The 20,656-nt window shown below is 43.3% G+C and overlaps 8 protein-coding genes across 9 annotated transcripts; 2 read left to right on the top strand and 6 right to left on the bottom strand.

Moving 5' to 3' along the window:
- Window positions 1-883, bottom strand: LOC117591121 (UMP-CMP kinase). Its single transcript, XM_034284222.1, has one exon. The coding sequence runs from the start codon at window positions 804-806 to the stop codon at window positions 57-59; it is 750 nt and encodes a 249-aa protein (XP_034140113.1). The 5' UTR covers window positions 807-883; the 3' UTR covers window positions 1-56.
- Window positions 884-1,024: 141 nt separating this feature from the next.
- Window positions 1,025-3,112, top strand: LOC117591123 (pre-rRNA-processing protein TSR2 homolog). 2 transcript variants are annotated; one of them, XM_034284226.1, is made up of 3 exons: window positions 1,025-1,048; window positions 2,384-2,541; window positions 2,603-3,112. In XM_034284226.1, exons 2-3 carry the CDS (start codon window positions 2,413-2,415, stop codon window positions 3,062-3,064), a joined length of 591 nt encoding a protein of 196 aa, XP_034140117.1. In that variant the 5' UTR covers window positions 1,025-1,048; window positions 2,384-2,412; the 3' UTR covers window positions 3,065-3,112. The 2 variants fall into 2 exon arrangements, with proteins under 2 accessions (XP_034140117.1, XP_034140116.1); XM_034284225.1 differs by lacking the exon at window positions 1,025-1,048 and adding an exon at window positions 1,191-1,269.
- LOC117591122 (DNA replication complex GINS protein SLD5) lies at window positions 1,471-2,369 on the bottom strand. The gene is made up of 3 exons (XM_034284223.1): window positions 2,169-2,369; window positions 1,662-2,115; window positions 1,471-1,602 (listed from the first exon to the last, which is right to left on the bottom strand). The coding sequence occupies exons 1-3, from the start codon at window positions 2,286-2,288 to the stop codon at window positions 1,481-1,483; spliced, it is 696 nt and encodes a 231-aa protein (XP_034140114.1). The 5' UTR covers window positions 2,289-2,369; the 3' UTR covers window positions 1,471-1,480.
- On the bottom strand, window positions 3,093-3,605 carry LOC117591129 (phosphatidylinositol N-acetylglucosaminyltransferase subunit P). The gene has a single exon (XM_034284233.1). It carries the CDS (start codon window positions 3,574-3,576, stop codon window positions 3,103-3,105), a length of 474 nt encoding a protein of 157 aa, XP_034140124.1. The 5' UTR covers window positions 3,577-3,605; the 3' UTR covers window positions 3,093-3,102.
- On the bottom strand, window positions 3,506-4,034 carry LOC117591130. The gene is made up of 2 exons (XM_034284234.1): window positions 3,899-4,034; window positions 3,506-3,839 (listed from the first exon to the last, which is right to left on the bottom strand). Exons 1-2 carry the CDS (start codon window positions 3,928-3,930, stop codon window positions 3,542-3,544), a joined length of 330 nt encoding a protein of 109 aa, XP_034140125.1. The 5' UTR covers window positions 3,931-4,034; the 3' UTR covers window positions 3,506-3,541.
- A 246-nt stretch (window positions 4,035-4,280) lies between these two features.
- Window positions 4,281-4,911, bottom strand: LOC117591128 (60S ribosomal protein L34). The gene is made up of 2 exons (XM_034284231.1): window positions 4,840-4,911; window positions 4,281-4,775 (listed from the first exon to the last, which is right to left on the bottom strand). The coding sequence occupies exons 1-2, from the start codon at window positions 4,902-4,904 to the stop codon at window positions 4,361-4,363; spliced, it is 480 nt and encodes a 159-aa protein (XP_034140122.1). The 5' UTR covers window positions 4,905-4,911; the 3' UTR covers window positions 4,281-4,360.
- Window positions 4,912-5,454: 543 nt separating this feature from the next.
- On the top strand, window positions 5,455-6,965 carry LOC117591119 (tRNA (adenine(58)-N(1))-methyltransferase catalytic subunit TRMT61A). Its single transcript, XM_034284220.1, has 3 exons — window positions 5,455-5,705; window positions 5,777-6,235; window positions 6,621-6,965. The coding sequence occupies exons 1-3, from the start codon at window positions 5,537-5,539 to the stop codon at window positions 6,935-6,937; spliced, it is 945 nt and encodes a 314-aa protein (XP_034140111.1). The 5' UTR covers window positions 5,455-5,536; the 3' UTR covers window positions 6,938-6,965.
- Window positions 6,907-7,742, bottom strand: LOC117591125. The gene is made up of 2 exons (XM_034284228.1): window positions 7,376-7,742; window positions 6,907-7,313 (listed from the first exon to the last, which is right to left on the bottom strand). Exons 1-2 carry the CDS (start codon window positions 7,642-7,644, stop codon window positions 6,998-7,000), a joined length of 585 nt encoding a protein of 194 aa, XP_034140119.1. The 5' UTR covers window positions 7,645-7,742; the 3' UTR covers window positions 6,907-6,997.
- Window positions 7,743-20,656: the final 12,914 nt, after the last annotated feature.

The following is a 20,656-nucleotide window of genomic DNA, read 5'->3' as shown; positions in this document are numbered from 1 at the left end:
TTAAACAATCAGCTGAAGAGATAACATTTCAGTTGGAGGAGGTCTTCGTTTGGCATCTAGAAACCGCTGGAGAGGAACGTGCGTTCGACCTCACTGAAGACCTTATCTGCATCTGGACTAGCATCGATCTTCTTCACCTGGCCAGCGCCCTCAAAGTGCTTGATAATGGGCAACGAATCGTTGTTGTAAGTCTGTATGCGCTTCTTTAGACTTTCCAGATTATCGTCCGAGCGTCCAGAGCCACCCTGGCCTCGGTTCAAACAACGCTTTACACACACCTCCTCGTCGCAGTCGAAGAAGAGCACAAATTGCATGTCTACCTTCTCGGACATTTGACGATTCCAGCCATCCAGATTGTCCTGGTTGCGTGGGAAGCCATCGATGAGGAATAGCGATTTACCTGAGTTTTTCATGGCGTTTTCCAGAAGCGAACACGTGACGTCAACGGGCACGATTTTCCCATTACGTATGTAATCCTCGATTAGCGTTCCGAACTCTGAGCCCTCACGCGAACGCTCCTCCCGCAGTAAGTCGCCCGCGGAAAGGTGCGTGAAGAGGAAACGATCCACGATTTTGGAGCATTGTGTGCCTTTGCCAGCACCGGGGCCTCCGAGAACAAACACAACCTTTGGCTTCGAACTGCTGGTCATGATGATGGGTTGGAGGTTGTGTTTCTTACGGTAATACGTGCTGCAGAAATTTCTCACGTTGGAATGTGGTGGCAAATGCTGCGTCAGCGTTATTTGTTGCACCACTTCTGTCCCACCCTCTAATGCTCTAGGTAGTCGCGCAAAAGCCCGCCACATTGACAAATGAAGCTAATTGGCTGCGTGGTATGTGTATATAGTAGGCAAAAACACCACCATTTTTCAGTGTCAATTCCCAGAGCAGCTGTTAATAGCTGAAACGTTTGCCAGCACTGGCTACGCCCACTCCGCAGTTTGAATGGCAACAGCCTATTGCATTTAGTAGAATTAATAAATGTATGTCAAAATCAATTGGCACTGGGCACACTGCAAGCACGTGGGGAACATAACCTCTACGCCAGGTAAGTATTGGAGCAAAGCTGTAACCAAGTTACATATTACGACGTGGCGATTTCCCCCTTGAAAGGCGGGTGGCCAAATAATTCCCCTCTACCTAAGGGTAAAGCGGTAACTTAAAACCTCAAAAAAAAAAAAAAAAAAAATGTATGTTAAAAATTAATGGTGAGAGAAGCGCCGCGATCTGTGACGAGAAAGCACGTGGGGAACATAACCTCTACGCCAGGTAAGTATTGGAGCAAAACTGTAACAAGTTACATATTTCGACGTGGCGATTTCCCCCTTGTAAAGGCGGGCGGCCAAATAATTCCCTTCTACCCAAGGGTAGAGCGGTAACTTAAAACCTCAAAAAAAAAAAATTAATGGTGTAATATGCAATGTATGAATTGTACGAAAAATTATGTTTTTTAATTTATTTTATTCGATACTCTTATTTGTTAAATGAGCTGCCCCTGGTTGTTTTGTATCAAGTCAGCAACTAGTTGATATGGAATAATATGCTGGGAGCCGGGCGCCATGTCGACCTCCTCATCGTCAACGCCGACAATGACAGCAGGCACTAAAATGTTAAGAAGATTATGCATTAAATTCCTTTTGCGGGTGCTTTAAATTATTCACCTGCCACATTTGCCTTGAGGAACACATGACTCATCAGGTTGGGTGCAACGATTCTTTGCTCGAGCTCTCCGCGCTGCTGGTTGGGCATGTACTGTGTGGCCACCTTGTGGAAGTATTCATCCACATGGCTGGAGTATTCCCTGGCAAATTTCGTCTCCTCCGGCGACAGGCGCTTATCGTCCGGCTCGCGAACATCCTCCTGGTTGAGTATATGCTGGGTGAAGGTCTCGATTTTCTGCAGACGGCATCTCAGGTAGCTGGCCATGATGTAGCGCACACGTTCCAGCTCCATGCTGTGCACCACAGCACGGAAATCATTCTTGTCCAGGTCTTTCATTTGCTCCACCATGTGCGACACCTGAGAGACCATTAGCTCCAGCATATCCGTCTGATCGGGCAGTATTTCGGGGGCACACATTTCATTGATCCAAGCTGTCTCCAGAACCTCGAGCACCTGTTGATTCAGGATTGAAAAATTATTCCAGGGCATGTGAAAGTGAGGCATACCTTTTGAGCCGTTATTTGTTCCATTTCGTCATCATCCTCCTCTTCGTCATTGTCCAAGGCAGTCTCAGTTTTCAAATCATTCTTCTCTTGAAGATCGACAATATGTTCGTCACCCGACATGGTTTTTGTGTATTTTGTTTTTTTTTCCAATTTCTGGCGCAAAGTTAACAACTTGTTTACGTTTCCTGCGAATGGCGAACTGTATAACCCTGCAGCCTTGTGCAACACTAGACCAGCACACGAGATGGCCGCCGCCGCACAACAAAAGGAATTTCAAAAGAATTTTCGATTAATTGTTGAGAAGATCTTCAACAATTGGCAGAACCTTAGGCTCGCCGTGGAGCATGGCATGGGCGGACGCAATGGCCAGCAGGTTAGACCATTTCTACATTTATTTTCGGCGAGAAGTCTAACCTAAAATAACTTCGTTGCAGGTGGCCATTCAAATCATGGACTACACATATCAATATTGTGTAGGCAACGAAAAAATCTCGCAGGGCGAGCTGGAGGCAGTGATTGAAGAGCTAATGGACCAGGAATTCAACACGCTGTGCGACGATAATTCCATACCAGAGATCTGCAGCAATCTTCTGCGCTATAAGCAAATGGCCCAGCAGAATCAGTATCCAGATATTGAAGCGGAGCTCATCAAATTGCCACCCGGCAAGGAGTGGTTGCGTCCCGATGTCAAAGTAACATACACACCCGTAGACGGCGACTCGTCCTCCGACGAAAACATGGACGAAGACGGGGATGATGATGACGAAATGGATGAGAGCGACGAGGAGGATGCACCTATCGTCAGTGCACGCGTAACCCGCTCCCAGACACGCATGCAAAATGCTGACAAATTCGTTGAGCCAGAAGATGGCTGGACAACGGTCCGAAGAAAATGAATTATTTTCACGGAATAAAGGAAATAAGTTAGTTTTTGTTAGTTGTAATATGCTGTATTCACTTCTTGGAGGTCGAGAAATCTTAAGGGGGCTATGGGTGCTCGCGTTACTGGCTTATGCGATGTTCTGCACAGCTTGCAGCTGATTGGTGGCTTCTTGTGCTTTGATGGCGAGTCTTCCTGCGGACTTTTAAGCTGTGACCAAGATGTAAATTCTTTGCCCTTAGGTAGCGTTAGTTTGGGGCTTACAACGGAATGTACTGAATCTACGTTGACAGTCAGCGACATATTGATGGCCGGATATATGAGGAATGCGAAAAACCAGGCGAACATAAGCACCAAAAATGGAACAAAAACTGCAAAGTATTTATCCGGCAAGTAGGGTTGCAGGCCAAACTCGAAGGGGAGGAGCGCCCATGCCAGATAGACAATAAAAAGAACCGTAAACAGCATATAGAACGCAAAGCCATAGATGGCTCTATGCGGAGTCGGTGCTGGACTGTGCTCCGGCATTGTTTTCCTCCTGTGCTTCCGGTTCGACTGCTGCGTCCCCAAACTGCTTGATGGTGTCTTGGCAGAGCAGAAGGGCCTCGAAAAACGAACTGATGGCCGTGCGCAGATTCTTCACTTGGTCCGCATAGAAATGTACAACGAGAACATCCAGCTCCAGGCTCAATGTTTTCTGCACGAAATTTCGTCGAGGCTCCTTGTCAACACTTAAGACACGGTAGGCGATTTCGGCCAGTTCTGGCGTATCAAACGACAAATTTAGGGTTCTTTGGGGTAAATCAACAAATATAGTGAATGTTCCATGTCTAAATATATGGTAACTTACGATTCATAAGGTTTTGCGGAAATTTGTGGCATTGTAAAGTTATAAATTATTGCAATGTCAGCTAAAAATATGAATGGCACATAATCAAGAAGCAGCAGCACCAGCACCAAACGACAATCGTAAGGTTCTGTTTTAGCAAAACATCCAATTCTCGTATGTCGTAGGTGTTAAACATCAACAGCTTACGATTAATATGGTTTTGCCGCAATTTCGTAATTATAAAGTTATTAATTATTACAATGACAGCGAACAAATGTGAATGGCAATTATCAAGGCGGCGGCAAACTTGCTTACCTCTTTCACAGCTGGTTTTACCACACTGCCCGCATATTTACATATGTAGTGTGCATTCAATATTTTCGCTAACTAACCAAATAACGGATTCCTGTTTGTATTTTCTTTATTACAAAATTTTTTCACGTCCAAAATAAGTGTTTCACACAAGTTCCCATAAGTATCAATCTACTTCTTGGGCTTGACTGCGGCTTTGGGAGTTGGTTTCTTGCCGGCGGCCTTTACGCCAGATTTGCCTGCGGTCTTGCCAACGGGCTTCTTTGTAGCGGCGGCCTTTGTGGACTTCTTGACCTCGACCTTCTTGACTGGCTTGACAAGTGCCTCGCGCTGACTCTTCAGGGCCTTGACAATCTTCTGCTCCTCGATGAGAAAGGCGCGCACAATGCGCTCGCGCAGGCATCCATGGCACAGGACACCGCCGTAGGTGCGGGCCACGGTCTTGAGGCGCTTGGACATGCGTGGGCGCTCGCTGGGCCGGGATGGGGTGATGCCCTTAAGTTTCTCCTTGCACTGACCGCAACGTGGAACGGTCTTGTTCTTTTTCACATACTGGTAAACCAGACGGCCGCCGGGAGTGCGCACACTGTAAACAAACAAAATATCAGAATTCGACTAGATCTTTGGGTATAATCTCATCCTCTACTTACATGCGCCTCTTGTTGGAGCGGGTGTTGTAGGACAGACGCCTCCTCAAAGTCAATCTCTGCACCATTTTGTGACTGCGACCGGAAAAAAGTCATGTTCGCAAACATATTCACAGGGAATAACGGGGCAACAAATTATAGAATAGAGGGAAAATACAAGGCAATTGCACATAAGTAAACTGTGAAAATATGGCTGGCAAATTTGTACATCGTTTTCTAGCACAAATGGCCATCTTTCGACGTTCAATCGCAGGATGTCGGCGGATTATATAGAAGTTCGGGCATACATACTTTGTAAAAAAAAACCAAAAGAGAGGGAAATAGAGATGAGCAGTTTGACCGCGGAATTATCGATTAAATATACCGTCAGACCCTCAAAAATATACCATCTCATTTAAAAAATATACGGGAACATACCGTAGTCTTGAATCATTTTCCTCCATGTTTATGTTATATTTAATATTACCAGATTGCAAAGACTTTTAACACTGAAATAATAATTTAATCCGATTGAACAATTCATCGTGGAACGAAGCGTGCATCCTAGCATCCATGGAAGCTCTACGTGAGTCCGACTCATCGTCTATTACATGATATTATCGTCGTGCCAAATATATCGATGGCTGAGCCGCAACTAAGTAGTCAACACGCGCACATTTTATAAATAAATCGCGACTTTTACGAATTTCTAATTGAAAATATGAGTTTCCTTAAACCCAAGACCCACATTGAGCAGGGGGACATTGTAATCCTATACCTGAGTGTCAATTCCATGCATGCCATTGAGGCAGTGCCCACAATAGTGAACAAAAAGGGCGAAACTATACAACACATCTTCCAGACCAATTATGGCTCGCTCAAGGTGGAAAGTCAGTAAAACATTTGCCTTCGGTGCTTCTTTTAACTTGTTGCTGATAACCTGAGAATCTCTCGTTTGCAGGCATCATTGGCGTGGAATACGGCAGCCGCGTGGAACTCTCAAAGGGCTGGGCCAATGTTCTGCAGTCCTCCCCAGAGCTATGGACACAAACACTCCCGCATCGCACTCAAATCATTTACACCCCAGATATAAGTATGATTCTGCACCAGCTGGAGGTGCGACCCGGTGCCGTAGTCATTGAATCGGGAACAGGTTCCGGCTCGCTGTCGCACTACATTCTGCGCGCTCTGAAGCCCACCGGTCATCTGCATACATTCGATTTTCATGAGGCTCGCGCCGACCAGGCCCGCGATGAGTTCAAGCGTCACGGCCTCGCCGCATACGTAAGCGTATATCACAGGGATGTGTGCAATTTGGGTTTCAGCACCGAACTGGATGGGGCCGCCAATGCGGTATTCTTGGATCTACCCGCACCGGATTTGGCTGTGCCGCATGCATTCAAGGCGTTAAAGTTGTCGGGTAAGTGAATCGAAGCGCTCGTGTTGACAAGAAGTTGTCAGTGGCGGCACAGCCTGAGGCGGAGTCCAAGGCTTGGCCTGGTCTGCAATCAAGAATCCCAGGTGAAGTGGACAGTCAGTCAGTCAGGCTGCCATTTCATTGAGCCTGACATTGAATGAGGCCGCTTTTGACACACGATGTGGCCACGGCAGGACGGCTGGCTGTACTGGCTACCTGGTTGGCTGGCTCGCTGGTTGGCTATCTGTGCAACGTTTGTCATTAGGGGAAGTGGAATTTCGATTGTTCGTCAGGCGGTATCCTAAGCTAGTGGAAAGCCCTTATCTTAAGCAACTCAAATTTTAAGCAATCCTAGGCTTTTTATTTTCGTTTTGATTCTTCTTTCTAGGCGGCCGCTTTTGCTCTTTCTCACCTTGCATTGAGCAGTCACAGCGCTGCATTCAAGAGCTCACCAAACTGGGATTTAACGAGATCTGTTCGATGGAGGTTCTGCAGCAGGAGAGCGTCATCAAGACGCGTTCGTTGCCCGTCATCGATTTGGAGTTTCTTAAATTGCCCAAAACTAACGAATCATCCTCGCCTGAAGAGACCAAAACACCCAAGGAGTTGAAGAAGTATCTCACCTCGAGCAATCCCCAAACGTTGCCCGGACACACAGGCTTTCTCACCTTTGCCACGCTGCCGCCCAATATACCAAAGGCTTGATTAATAAATGTGCATTTTATTTTCGTAATTTACATGTCGCTTTCATCAGCCATCAAAGGATTAGGCATATTCCTCAAACAATTTGCGCTCGCTGCTTTTATACGAGCCGCAGTGGTAGCAACGTTGGTGAGGCAGCGGCTGTTGTGTCTTGCGATTCCATGAATTTCGGGCCGGGGCCCATTGTGTACGCTGCTCGGGAATGGCCACCTCGGTGCGTTCCGGATTGCCGCTGCACGTGGGACAGCGACCCACCACTGTGTGCTTCGGCAGCATACCATAGATGAGCGTACCCGCCGGCTGCTGACCATAATTGGTAACAATCTCCGGCAAACTGGAGTACGGACGTGTGGGAAAGTGCTTTTCGCGATTGAGGAACCTAAAAGAGAAACCAAAATGAATGCTCCTGACAAAAGGTATACAAAATGCTTCGCTACCCACGTGGGTCGCGGCTCTAGCCAAACATTGTTGATTCGCTTCGTTCTCATGATGTCGCCCAGCTTCTGCAGAAGCCGTAGATTTTCACGCTCAATCTGCTGCTGACGCTCGAGCTCGTTCTGTTGCTTTTTCCATTTGCGTTGCACGTGCTCGTGGCAGCGTGGCGTATGCGTATCGATGGCTGGGCGTGCGGACAATACCTTCTCCCGATGCTGTGCATAACGGAGCTGCTCCCAGGGCTGTTGCAGCAATTTGTCGCGGCGTGAGATCATTCTCGCAGGCAACTCCAAACTGAACTCAAGGGTAGAAAAGGTGGTGTTTGTGCTGCACACATGTTTATATGCACAAACAGCGTGCGTCCATAACAACCTTGCCAGGACAACGGATACTTCACAAGTATTGCACAATCATTCTCAGATTAAGTCCAACGGACCGGTCCGGACTAAAACGATGCGCAGCGACTGCGGCAGCTGTCTATTCGTGTGGAGTGACATCTCCAGTGACTTGACTTGCAAATTTGCGGCCAGTGCCAGTGCAACTGCAGTTGTTACATAATTCTGGGTGTGCTTGCTCTCTCCCCAGTCTGCTGCTGCTTGTTATGTCCAAAAAAGTTCTGTGTAGTAGCCGCTCCCTGTACTCTGGCGGTACTTGGAGTGGCGGCAAAAGCTCCTTTCTTCTTTAAGCTGAAGAATCAGCCTGCTGTTCGGGACAGTAACTGCTTGGTAACTCCTGGGTGTGTTGGGTCTGCTGTTGCGGCTGTTGATCCCGTTGCTGCTCATATGTCAACCGGCAACTGGCAACTTGTTGCTGCTGCCGTTCTAAATACCCCTCGTTTAGTGGTTTGATGGATGTTAAGTACCCTTCCAAAAAAAAAGCCTTTCCCATTAGATTCAATCATTTTGCATCAATCAAAAGTGTGAAGGAAAATGTGATTGAGAAAGAAGCGAACTTCTGGGTAAATCTTTACTGCTATCCCAATGTCTTTTTCCGAGCTGCTTCAGCTGTCAAAAAGTACTAAAATATTCCGAAACAATTGTTCGCCTCTTGAAGTGGATTAGCCCCCTGTTGTCGCTTACAAAAAGGCGTCTGTTGTTGCTTGCAGCTAGGCCAATAGGCGTACTTGTTACCACAATTCCAATTGATCCGTTTGGGGTCGCGTGAGTCTGCACTATTTCACAAATTTAAAAGAACTCAAAAGCCGATATTTATTGGTCAGTTAATTGGAAGATTCGTACACTGAAACAGCGCATAGTTGGTTACCGCTGGCAAACGTGTTGCTAATCAAAGTCTTACCTCTTGTTATGCCCTCCCCCTTTCTCGTTAGCTTTTGTGTATAGAAAAATTATCTTGTTTGTTGAATCGACAACTGTAACGAATTTTCACTTGGGGTTCACCGCGGCTCTGCGCCACGGGGTAGTCGCAAGTGCTGCATTTCACCTTTAAATAAAAACAACAAAAATAGCCAATGCCATAGCTGTTTGGCTCGTCATTAAACACCTGCTTATTTGTGCATAAATTTCCATTTGGAAATGATTCTTTTTATTGAAAATTATTTTCCATCAAAAGGCATATAATTGTGCCGGTCTCGGGCTCTCTGGCTATGTAGTCTCCGGTCTGTAGCCTGCCTGGGTGTGTGCCAGTTTGGGGTAGGGTGCAGCCTTAGCCTTTTGCCCGCCAGCAATATGGCCAGTTTCTCACCTTTAGCAGCCGGCCCCAAAGTCTCAGATATGTTTACGCTGTGGAGAGACGATGGCAGTTAGTTCGGCAGTGTGTACTGAGTTGGGCTTGGATTGTGGTGATTATGTGAATACCCTTAAAATGGGAAGGAAGCCCTAGATTTTAATAGTAAATTCAATCTTATTAAAATAATTACGCTCTCTGGAAAGACTTGTTAAAATGTTGGATCTTATCTTAAAATTTTTAAGACCACTTTTTCGGGCATATTTTCTCTTTATTACATCAGATCCAATTTTTTTAAATTTATTCCTTCTCTTTTTTATGACAGTTTCCATATTTGTATAATATTTTAGCCCTTTAGTCAGGACATACATATGTACATACATATGTACATACATAATACGTACATACATTAATACAATTTAATTAAAAGTTTTTCACATTATGTCTAACATAATTATCAATAAGCATAGGAATCATTTATTAATTTAGGTTATATTTTCTGGAATCTGTTTAACTATTCAACCTTTCATTCCGCCGATTTCTTTTATGAAATTCAATATCTGTGATGTCTTAAATATCGTTCATCACTACAAATTACTCAAAATAAAGTTTGACATTTTCTTTTTAAAAACCAATAAACAGTTTTTTATGTAGCAAACAATTTATTTGTAAACATTTTTCTTTTACTGATACATTTAAATAAGCCTTTCCCATCAGTATATCCTCAACTTATGTCATTTACATGTGCTCAGATTTTCCTTTTAAGTACTTTCTCTGGTCTCCAGAATACCCCACATTATGTAGCGCACAAAGAGCTAACTATACATTCATATATAAATATATATTTTTCATATTTTTTTTAGCTTACTCTCATATAATACAAAGTGTACAACCTATGCCATGCTCTCCTGTCCATTTATTACAACATGAGCCGGCCAAAAACAGCCGACAACATCAGCTGCAACACACAAAAAAAGAGTTAGTAGAATCCTGCGATTTGCTGTCAGCTAATAATAATAATTTCGATACTGAAAATACGTTTTCTTAGTTAGATACGACACTAAACGATTTCGCCCAGTCGTAGTCGTTGCTATTGTTGGACCTTCGACACTGCTAAAAGTCAGGCAACGTCCAACGATCAACAGGCAACGGACAACCCACCAACAGCTCGAGCGCGCCACTGAAGGAAAAAATCGACCCAAAAGTGGACCGTTGGTGGGGGCGGTGCTATATGACTGCAGCCTGACTGCCTCGCTGCTTCTTCTTCCACACTCAGTTGCGGACAGGTGGTGTGTAGTGTCGATGTTCGGTTCTGTAGGAACGTTTTCCCGCTGCCCGTTGGTGTTCAATATGAGCCACAATTGAGGCATTTAATCGAGCATCTCTTAACACGCCTTGGAATGTTCACTTATTATTGGCCCAAGTCCAGCCGGGCCAGCAAGGCAGAAAAGAAGGCAGACAGCGGACAGCTGGGCAGTAATTTTTACTGACTCCCTCTACAGGCAGTCCCAGCCCCTGCCACAGTCCCAGCTATACTCCCAATACCCCCCTCGCCCCTCCCCCACACCATTCCCTATCCTCCTCATCCAGCCTCTGTCACTTCCTCAGTCTCAGCCGCAGCCGCAGCCGCAGCAGCAGCCGCAGCCCCTGCCCTAGCCCCTACCCCTGTCCCATCTGTACCTGCCTTGGAGTCTCTCTCTCTGCGTCGGTGTCAGGAGTCTGTGGTTACCTTACAGTAAAAGCGTTTATCATCATTAGACTCAATCTAAAGACGTTTCTGGTCGGGGGTTATCATGTTGATTATGTTGTGTGAAAACAAATTACATTTTTTCGACCGCTCTCTCTTTTTCTCTCGTCCTCTTACTTCAGATCTATATGCCTCTGTTTTGCCTCGCTTCTGCCTCTCTCTTTCCTATATTTCGTCTCTCTTCTGCTGTCTGTTGAATGTGCTAAATGTGAAGATGATCGCCGAGTTCCATTGTGATTATTGACAAACCAATTGCTTGTCCCGCGAGAGAGGAGAATGGAAATGGAATGGAATTTCCTGAAAGGCTTTTCCTCAGCAAAGCACATCCGTGAGAAGTGCCGTGAGAAAATTGTGCAAACAGCACAACAATATTTTCCAATTTGCTAATGGAAGAACTTTGCCTATCATTTTATTTTAATTTTTGGTGTGGCACAGCTGTGTTCTATATAGTTTTGTTGTTGCTGTTTTTTCTGATGCAAGTGGTATTGCCTGCAGCTGCAACAACAGCAGCGGTATTTCAAAACACTCAAAAAAAATACCCACCGGCTATATTTTTTGTTTTCTTATTTATTTTGTTGTGTCTCTTGCTTAATTTTCCTTTGCAGCATAGCGTAATTATTTAGCGGTTTGGCATGGCAAAACCGAAAACTGCAATAACAATTTGTATGTACTCTTAAATGCAATGTTTTATTGTGCTTGCAACAATATCGTGCTACGAGTATTCGTACCTTTATCCACTTTATTTTGCTTTAGTTTTGTGTGCCACACACACACACAACGACACGCGGTAGTGCTTGGCTACTTGCAGCAGGGTCATTGTCGCACCTTGACGCTGTAGTTGCAGCCAGCAGGCAGCATATCGATTTTGTGGCAGTTACTTTATTTTATTTTTTATTTTTATACCCGGTACTCGAAGAGTAAATAGGGTATATTGTACTTGTGCGAATAACGGTTGTATGTAACGCACAGAAGGAAGCGTTTCCGACACCATAAAGTATATATATTCTTTATCAGCATCAATAGACGAGTCGATAGAGCCATGTCTGTCTCTCCGTCTGTCCGTCTTGTTTGTCGGCTAGTTCTCAGAGACTATAAGAGCTAGAGCCACACAATTTTGCATCCAGACTGCTATATGCTCACACTGAAACCAGTGTACTTCAAAAATTAGCCCGCCCCCTTCCGCAAACGCAAAAGGGCGAAAACCTCCCAAACCTACAGTTTTGAAGATAAAAGAAAACTAAAAACGCCATTCTGTAGGGAATGACTATATATATCAGATCATCAAATTAAGATCGGATTGTATCATTATTATGGCCACAATGAAGAAATTAATTTGCAGTGGCTAAACCCACCCCGTCCCGCAGCTTATATTTGTTCTTTGCACATTCTCTCATTCACACTCTGCTTCGCGCAGACACGTCTCTGCCTCTGCCGCGTCTCTGCCTTGACTCTGCGGTGTGTGGCTCTAGGGGAGGGTGGCGAGCTAAAGGAGCGTGTTGGCGTGAGTAGTGTTGTTGATGCAGATGACAGATGAAGAACAAATGTAAAATTTGACAAATAACCGCTAAGGTGCAGATGTAGTACTGAGTCCTGCACTCAGTATAAGAGTTGTGACGCGTAAGAAGCGTCTCACACGTCCCTTTTCGTTTTTTTCACAATTTATTGGACTTGGGCAGGTTTGGTTAGTCGCTTTTGTATGTATTTGCGTGTCTTTGGTGTTTTGTTGTCCAATTATTGTTTTGTTTTGTGCCCCTGTGTGGCTTGCCTATTTTATCTTGTCAACGCAATCGTCAATGTGTATTTTTGTTGATAGTTTTAATTAATTAACAACAATCGTAGGGGTCTCAATGGCATGGCCCGGTGTGGCATAGTTTAAGCGATGGAAATTGGCTACTTATTAGCCAAAATGAGTGTTAAAACTGAGTAGGGAAAAAGTTTTTTGTTTCAGCTGAAAGTTATGCCGGCAACAACTCAACAGCTATAGAAATACCAATCAGTAAAACTTTCGGTAGAGAGTATCCGCCAGGAGGGGAACAGGATGAGCCATGAAAACAAATTTACCAAAATTTACCCATCACATTACTAAAACTATTTCTTCACTGTGTCACCTGGAATGTGCAATACAAATTAAAGTTTTGTTTATGATTGGAATTACAACGTCGACATTTAGATGGGCCAAAGAGCAGGCAGATAGGCAAAACGCAGCTGGAAATCGAGTACGAACCCATCTCAAATTCACAGACACTTCATCTAAATGTCAGGCCACACTCTAGCGACACTCAGATTCGCACTAGCCAGCAGAGGAATGGACCACTTGGACAATGACTCTCGCATAGTCAGAAGCGGAGTCGGAGTTGGAGTCGTCTCTTGTTGGCGGCTCTCTTTTGTCGGCTATGTGGCTTTGGCCAAATCAATTGAGCCGCCTTCTCCCCATAAACGAGCTGAAAACAAATGGCTTGGCTCCGGCGCAAAATGCTGTGGCCGAGGGTCGACTCTGGTACCCTGGCTTCAAGATCATTAGTATAATTTAAGTAAATTAAACGCAGCGATTAGGTGTAGGATGCAAAAAAAAGGAACAAGGAAAACCAACAAAAAGCTGCTATAAAACAGCACCATGTTGTCGACAAAATAAAAGGCCTGTGTTTAAATATAAATTTATTGTAACATTTTTACATGGCGAATTCAATTTGTAAAACAAACGAGCAAACAAGCTGTTAAAATATAATGATTGGATACAGCTTCAGCGGTTCCAGTCAGCATCGAAAGACTCCTTCGATTTACACCGAGATGTGGGCTAAACCAGCCGCATATGCATATCGGATGTACATATAAGTACCAAAAAAGACTCTGTCGAATTTATGCGGCGTTTAGGCATTGTCCGCCGAACATGCATTTTCCGTTTATGATTGCCATTCGAAATGCATGAACCATTTGGCATTGAAAACTATCGACTCAGCCATACATTGTGCACATTTGTAGCCGGTACTGGTCTGGTCTGGTCGAGCTCGCTTTTTTCCCACACAGACAATGGGCTCAAAACGGCGACAACTGGCTGTGTCTGGGCTCCGACTGGGTATCTCTATCTCTCTTTCTCTCTGTGCAATGTAAGCGGGGCGTTGCAACAAACTTACAAGAGTATGAACAGTGGAGCTGCAAAGCATTGCAGAATGTAGTCTGTTAAGTGGGTCGCAAAAGTAAGGGAAAGTGGGAAATAAGTTGAGGGTGCCCAAATTGTATTAAATAAATTTTAATTTCTCTTTATAATTACAATCTGTTTGTTTAAACAATAAGTAAATTGTATAATTAATATTAAATTAACAGAAATAGCAGTTTTCCAATGAGCCCTGCTATTATATATAAAATCTTTTCAGTTTGTTGGATTTATCTATCGGGGAGATCGAGAATGCGGTATCTTTTCAGTCTTCTTACTGTTAAGCTATTGTCTAATAGACTAATGGCTAAATTATTTTCGCGGTTGTGGAGTCTGTCGATGTATTTCTTACTAGTATTCTTTATTTCTTCTTTAATGGTGGGAATTTTAAGATCTTTGTGGATAGTTGCATTATGTAAAACGGAGCATTGACAATGTGTCGCAAAATTTTTGATTGTTAACGCTGAAGTATCTCAATATTTGAGTTGCTAGCAGTCCCCCAGAGCTGTATAGCGTAGGTCCAAACACTGTTCAATATGGATTTTTAGAGGCGAGTTTTGTTTTCCAAAGTGGTTTCTGATTTTCGACTTATCAACCAGGACATTTTTAGTGTTTTAAGTCTACGTTGTTGACATTTCCTTCCTTGTGGGACGCCTGCGTTGATGAGAAGTAGTGATGAAGCATCGTTTTTTTTTTTTTTAAATAAAGAAATTAATTCTGGGTACATCATTTTTTTGGTTTATTTTAATGTCTGATATAGTTTTGAGACTTCAAGTCTGTTTCTGGCTAACTCTGTGGCAACAATTGGCCAAATATGTCACCGAGGCCAGGGCAGCAACTAAGGTTTTCTTATTTTTGTTATTTTATACTTTTCTTGCTAGCTCTTCTACGCCTGTTAATAATATTTTCTATAATCTTCCCTTTTTATGTATTTTTATTTTCTCCGTCGGCTAATAATTTGTGCCCTTGTTCCTTCTATTTATAACTTTTATGTTATAATTATGTTTAATTCTCTCTATTCCAGTCCTCTTAAACCTTTCCACTGTGCCATGGCAATAGACAAAAGGCACAGCTAGAACAAGCTGCAATAGCAGTAAAAGCAAGCAGGGACCAGCAAGCAGCAGTAAAGCAGCAACTAAAAAACGCGAAATACAAACTACAACAACGACCCTAAGCCAACAAACAAACAAACAGTCAGTAGACAAAGAGTAGGACACGCAAAACACAAATTCATATTTGCTCTGATTTATATGGCGTCTAGAAGTTTTCCATTTTTATTATGTATCATTATTATTTTGATATTTTCCCAGGCCAACGAGGACTGCTTGCTGCTCCTTATCCTTTGTTGTTATTGTGTGCTCTGCTCGGCTAGTGTAATCAATCAGCAGGAGCCGGGACTATAGTCTGTGCTCTGTTCTGGTTTGTGTGTTTTGGTGCTTAGCTCAAGCTCAAGTTTGGCCGAAAATTAATGTTCTTTAATTTGCAAGTTTGTGTCCTAAGTCTTTCGTTTTGGCTGCCACACAGAGCGAATCTGGCACTGGTACTGGCATTGGCACAGGGCAGCACCACAGACCCTGCTGACTGGGTAGGATGATGTTGTTTCCCAAGAAATGTCATTAAAGTGCCACACACACAGTTCTTGGGTGCTTCGTGTAAAAGGGTGTGCAAGAGCTGATTTCCTGGCAATGTCAATTGCTGGCTGGCATCTTGCTGGAGATCTGCATAGCTTGATATTCTAATTGCTGAAATTGCTTAGCCCTGTGTGTGTGTGCTGTGATTGGCATGCGCAATGAATAATCATCGAAATTCATACGTTGACAAAAGCCAAAACCCAACCTTGGGAATAAAGGCACAGCGAGCCAGCCCTGTCTCCTGCCCTCTTGGTGGTCCCTATGCTCCATTGGCACAACATCCACTCTTATTGTGTCGCCCTGCGATCCAAATCGCATCATATTTTTGTGCGCTGCACTCGTTTTTCGGTTCCCCCTCCCGTCTTTCCCTCTATTGCGACTGTTTGTGTGACTGAGTCGCTGTTGAGGCTCTCGGCCTGACTCTGACTTTTTAATCTGATATGAAAGCTGGAGCGTGTCTTCGCGGTTGTTGTCGCAACGCATCGTATTACGTTCCTGTTGTTATACCCGGTACTCGAAGAGTAAATAGGGTATATTGTATTTGTGCACAAAGTGAATGTATGTAACGCACAGAAGGAAACGTTTCCAAACCCTATAACACATATATATTCTTCTTCAGCATCAACAGCCGAGTCGATTGAGCCATGTCTGTCTGTCCGTCCGTCTGTCTGTCCGTCCGTCTGTCCGTCCGTTACAAGTGTATTTCAAAAATGAGCCCCGCCCCCTTCCGCCCCTGCAAAAGAGCGAAAGCCTCCCAAACCTACAATTTTGAAGAGAAAAGAAAACTAACGCCATTCTGTAGGGAATGATTATATCTATCAGATCACCAAATTGGGATCGGATTGGATCATTATTATAGCCACAATGAAGGAATCGTTTCCGACCCCATAAAGTATATATATTCTTGATCAACATGAATAGCCGAGTCGATAAAGCTATGCCTGGCTGTCCGTCCTTCTTGTTGACCGCCTGGATCTCAGAGACTATAAAAGCTAGAGCAACCAAACTTTGCATCCAAAGTGCTGTATGCTTACACTGTTACAAGTGTATTTCAAATACGCCACGACCCCTTCCGGCATCGCAAAAGCGAAAATCTGCTGAATCCACAATTTTGAAGATACGAAAAAACTAAAAAGTACATTCCGTAGGGAATGACCATATATATCAGATCACCGAATTGGGATCAGATTGGATCATTATTATAGCCAGAATGAAGAAATTCATTTGCAGTCGCTAAAACCACCCAGCCCAGCATCTTTCAATATTTTTTGCACATTCTCTCATTCCACAATCTGCTTCGTGTAGTGTGTGGCTCTACTGGAGGGAAGCGAGCTAAAAGAGAGTGTTGGATGACAAATGTAGAAAAATGTCAAATGTAAAAGTTGAAAAAAAAACAAGAAGGGACAGATATACTGAGTACCGGGTATAAAAGTTGCGACTTGTAAAAAGTGTCTAACACGTCCCTTCTTGTTTTTATTCAATTTTTTGCTACGCCGCTGCCGAGGCTATTCCCAAAGGGCTGAGAGCTCCTGCTCTTGCTCCTGCCCCTCCCGTTGCGCCCGCTCCCTCTGCTCATGCTGATGATGATGAGGGTGGCGAGTAGGTTCTGGAGACTGTGTCTGCTCTTGATGGGTGTTTTATAACTCGTCTGATTTGAGGCCTTTGATAGGCTCCACCTTTGGTTAGTGCTGTTAACACACTCCCACAACTTACACTACCCGACACGATTTTTACTCAAGAAACGAAACCCACTTTTTATGAAAAAAAAATAATATATAATAATATATAATATATAATATATAATAACAAATTTATGAACGAAATCTGATGACAATTCTTTATAATCTGTACTCGAAGAGTAAGTAGGGTATATTGTATTTGTGTACAAAGTGGATGTACATATGTAACACACAGAAGAAGACGTTTCCGACCACATAAAGTATTATACTCTTGATCAGCAAGAATAGCCGAGTCGATATAGCTATGCCTGTCTGTCCGTCCGTTCGCCTTGTTGAGCGACTGGATCTCAGAGACTATAAAAGCTAGAGCCACCAAATTTGGCATCCAAAATGAAAATGCATTCAAAAATTCTCCCACAGTCACAATTTTTAAGAAAAGAGAAAACTAATCGCCATTCCGTATGCAATGACTATATCTATCAGCTCACCGAATTGGGTTCCGATAGGATCATTGTTATAGCCAGAATGAAGAAATCAATTTGCTGTGGCTAAACCCACCCCGTCCTGCAGCTTTTCTTTTGTTTTTTTGCACATTCTCTCATTCACAGTCTGCTTCTGCAGGGTGCGGAATCTGCCTCTGCAGTGTGAGACTCTAGGAGCGAGCTACAAGAGCGTGTTGCCGTTATAGGTGATGTAGATGTAGCTGACGGATGAAGAAAAAATTTTATATTTGAAAAAAAGGGCTTAGGTACAGATGTAGTACTGAGTACCGGGTTTAAAAGTTGTGAGGCGTAAGAAGAGGCTCACATTGGGATTAATAGAAAAAATAAAGCTAGAGCTCTACAAATTGGCATGAGTGTTCATTAGACTTAAGTAGAAATTCGGTAACAAATATAGTCATTTGGACCCCGCCTACCTCCCGCCCCCATACGAACTGGAACTGGAAAAAATGGTATTCAAAAGATGAATTATGATAAAAGATCCTTTAAAACATTTTAAACCTTTTCAAAAATATGTTTGATTGACTGATTTAATGATTGTTTGGTTAAAAGTAATATGATTGGAATCGCTTCCACGTGCAATTGGATTTCGCTTAGTACTTGTTTAACTAAGCAATAAATTGGATAAATTTCGTTTGAATGTAATATATATTTGTAATTGTTTCATCTTTAGTTACTCAGTTTTTGTCAATACTCTTTCAAAAAAATGTATTAGCAATGAATTGAAATATCTCAACCTATTATTTCCTTATTATACCCGGTACTCGAAGAGTAAATAGGGTATATTGTATTTGTGGGGAATAACGGTTGTATGTAACGCACAGAAGGAAACGTTTTCTACCCCATAAAGTACATATATTCTTGATCACCGTATATTGATACGAGTCGCTAGAGCCATGTCTGTCTGTCCGTCTGTCCGTCTTGTTTGTCGGCTAGTTCTCAGAGACTATAAGAGCTAGAGCCACCGAATTTTGCATCCAGACTGCTATATGCTCACACTGAAACCAGTGTATATCAAAAATGAGCCACGCCCCCTTCCGCCCCGCAAAAAGGGAGAAAACCTCCCAAATCTACAATTTTGAAGATAAAAGAAAACTAAAAATTCCGTAGGGAATGGCCATATCTATCAGATCACCAAATCCGATCGGATCATTATTATAGCCAGAATAAAGAAATTAATTTTCAGTGGCTAAACCCACCCTGTCCCGCAGCTTTTGTTGTTCTTTTCACATTCTCTCATTAACACTCTGCTTCTGCCTCACTCGGCCCCTGCTTCTGCCGTCCGTCTGCCACTGCCTCTACCAACTTTTAACCCACCCCGTCCCAGAGCTTATATTTGTTTTTTTTTGTGTGCGGGCGCTGCCTCTGCCTCTGCCGCGATTCTGCAGTGTGTGGGTCTAGGGAAGGGCGGCGAGCTAACGGAGCGTGTTGGTGCGAGAAGTGTTGTAGATGTAGATGACAGATGAAGAAAATATTTAAAATTTGACAAAACACCGCTAAGGTGCAGATGTAGTACTGAGTGCCGGGTATAAAAGTTGTGACGCCTAAAAAGCGTCTCACACTTCCCTTCTCGTTTTAAATTATATTTAAACTTTGAAATTGAGTTACAATTAAAGCTGCAAGTTGCTCAATGTTTCCCGCACTTTTTCACAGGTAAAGGCATCTAAAAATCAGCCGACTTTTAATGCGCAAAAAATGTATGGCACTTCGTAAAAATCTCCTAAAGCCAGTTTTAATCTATCTTGATATTCAGGAATCAGAAAATTTAGGTCGCATTAAAATATTTAACCCAAGAAAAATTACATTAATGCCAAAAATTCGGGCTTTTTACCCATATTGGGTTGGTTATCCAATTTTAGCTCAGGCGTCTCTGCTTATATTTTGATGACACCTTAACCGTCACCGAATGAATGTTTTTTTTATATATAAAACAGTACACAATATATAATTTTTTTCAAAGTTTGCTGAGATTTTAAAGCCAACATTTTGTTAAAAATGCGTCACAAAAATCTAAATTTTTTGCATTTCAAAGCTTAATATTTTCCAGACGATAAGCTAAAACCAAAAAGTGTTTGGGTTCAATTTTTAGCGGCATCAATCAGCTTTTTAGATAAACACAGTTCTTAACAACCAGATGTAAGATACTTAAGTAATGTGCAAACACAAACAGACTTAAAAACTTAAAAAAAAAATTCTGCCATAGAATTCGGCACACTTGTATTTAGTTTTTAATTATATATTCAATATAAATAATAGAAATAATGGAAAACTTGGTTGTGTGCTCCGCTAAGGCTGGCAAAAAGCAGATCACCCACGACCAGCCGATCATCCCTTGCTGGCTCTGCGATAACGTAGTGCACGCAAAATATATTGGGTTTTCAGGCCTCGTGGGTGACGCAATTTCAAAGCGTAATGGTCTGCATTACAGTTGCGAGGCATGTCGGTCTGTCGAGAATGACATGGTCACGTTTATGAGGCAGACGCGAAAGGGCTTTAAGGAGCTGACCGCTGCTTAAAAGGCAGTACGATCGGCTTCTAGCCATGGAGTCTCAATTCAACAGTTTTAAAGTGCTGAATGAGTCTCCTAGGCGCAGAAAAGTCACTCCTCGTGATCTGCAAGTGCCTGTCCCTCGACCGCTCGCTGCTGATCAACTGTCTCCGTCCACTCCGATAGTGCAGCAGCTAATTTCGTTGGCTACTCCAAGGGCAACGACAACTGCTGGTGATCAAGTTTCGGCTACCGAATCGATCATCTCGGAGAACATGCAGCCAGTTAGTACTGAAGCGTCCGTGTCTGTCGAGTCCGTTCCAAAGCCCATCCCATCTATTTCGATCCCACCAGTTAATAAACGTCCCGGACCACCGGATATTGCCGTCACAGGTACCAGATCTGTGG

Source organism: Drosophila guanche, unplaced genomic scaffold (assembly GCF_900245975.1).
Source record: "Drosophila guanche unplaced genomic scaffold, DGUA_6, whole genome shotgun sequence".
NCBI lineage: Eukaryota > Metazoa > Arthropoda > Insecta > Diptera > Drosophilidae > Drosophila > Drosophila guanche.
This window is presented reverse-complemented; position numbering and strand designations above follow the sequence as displayed.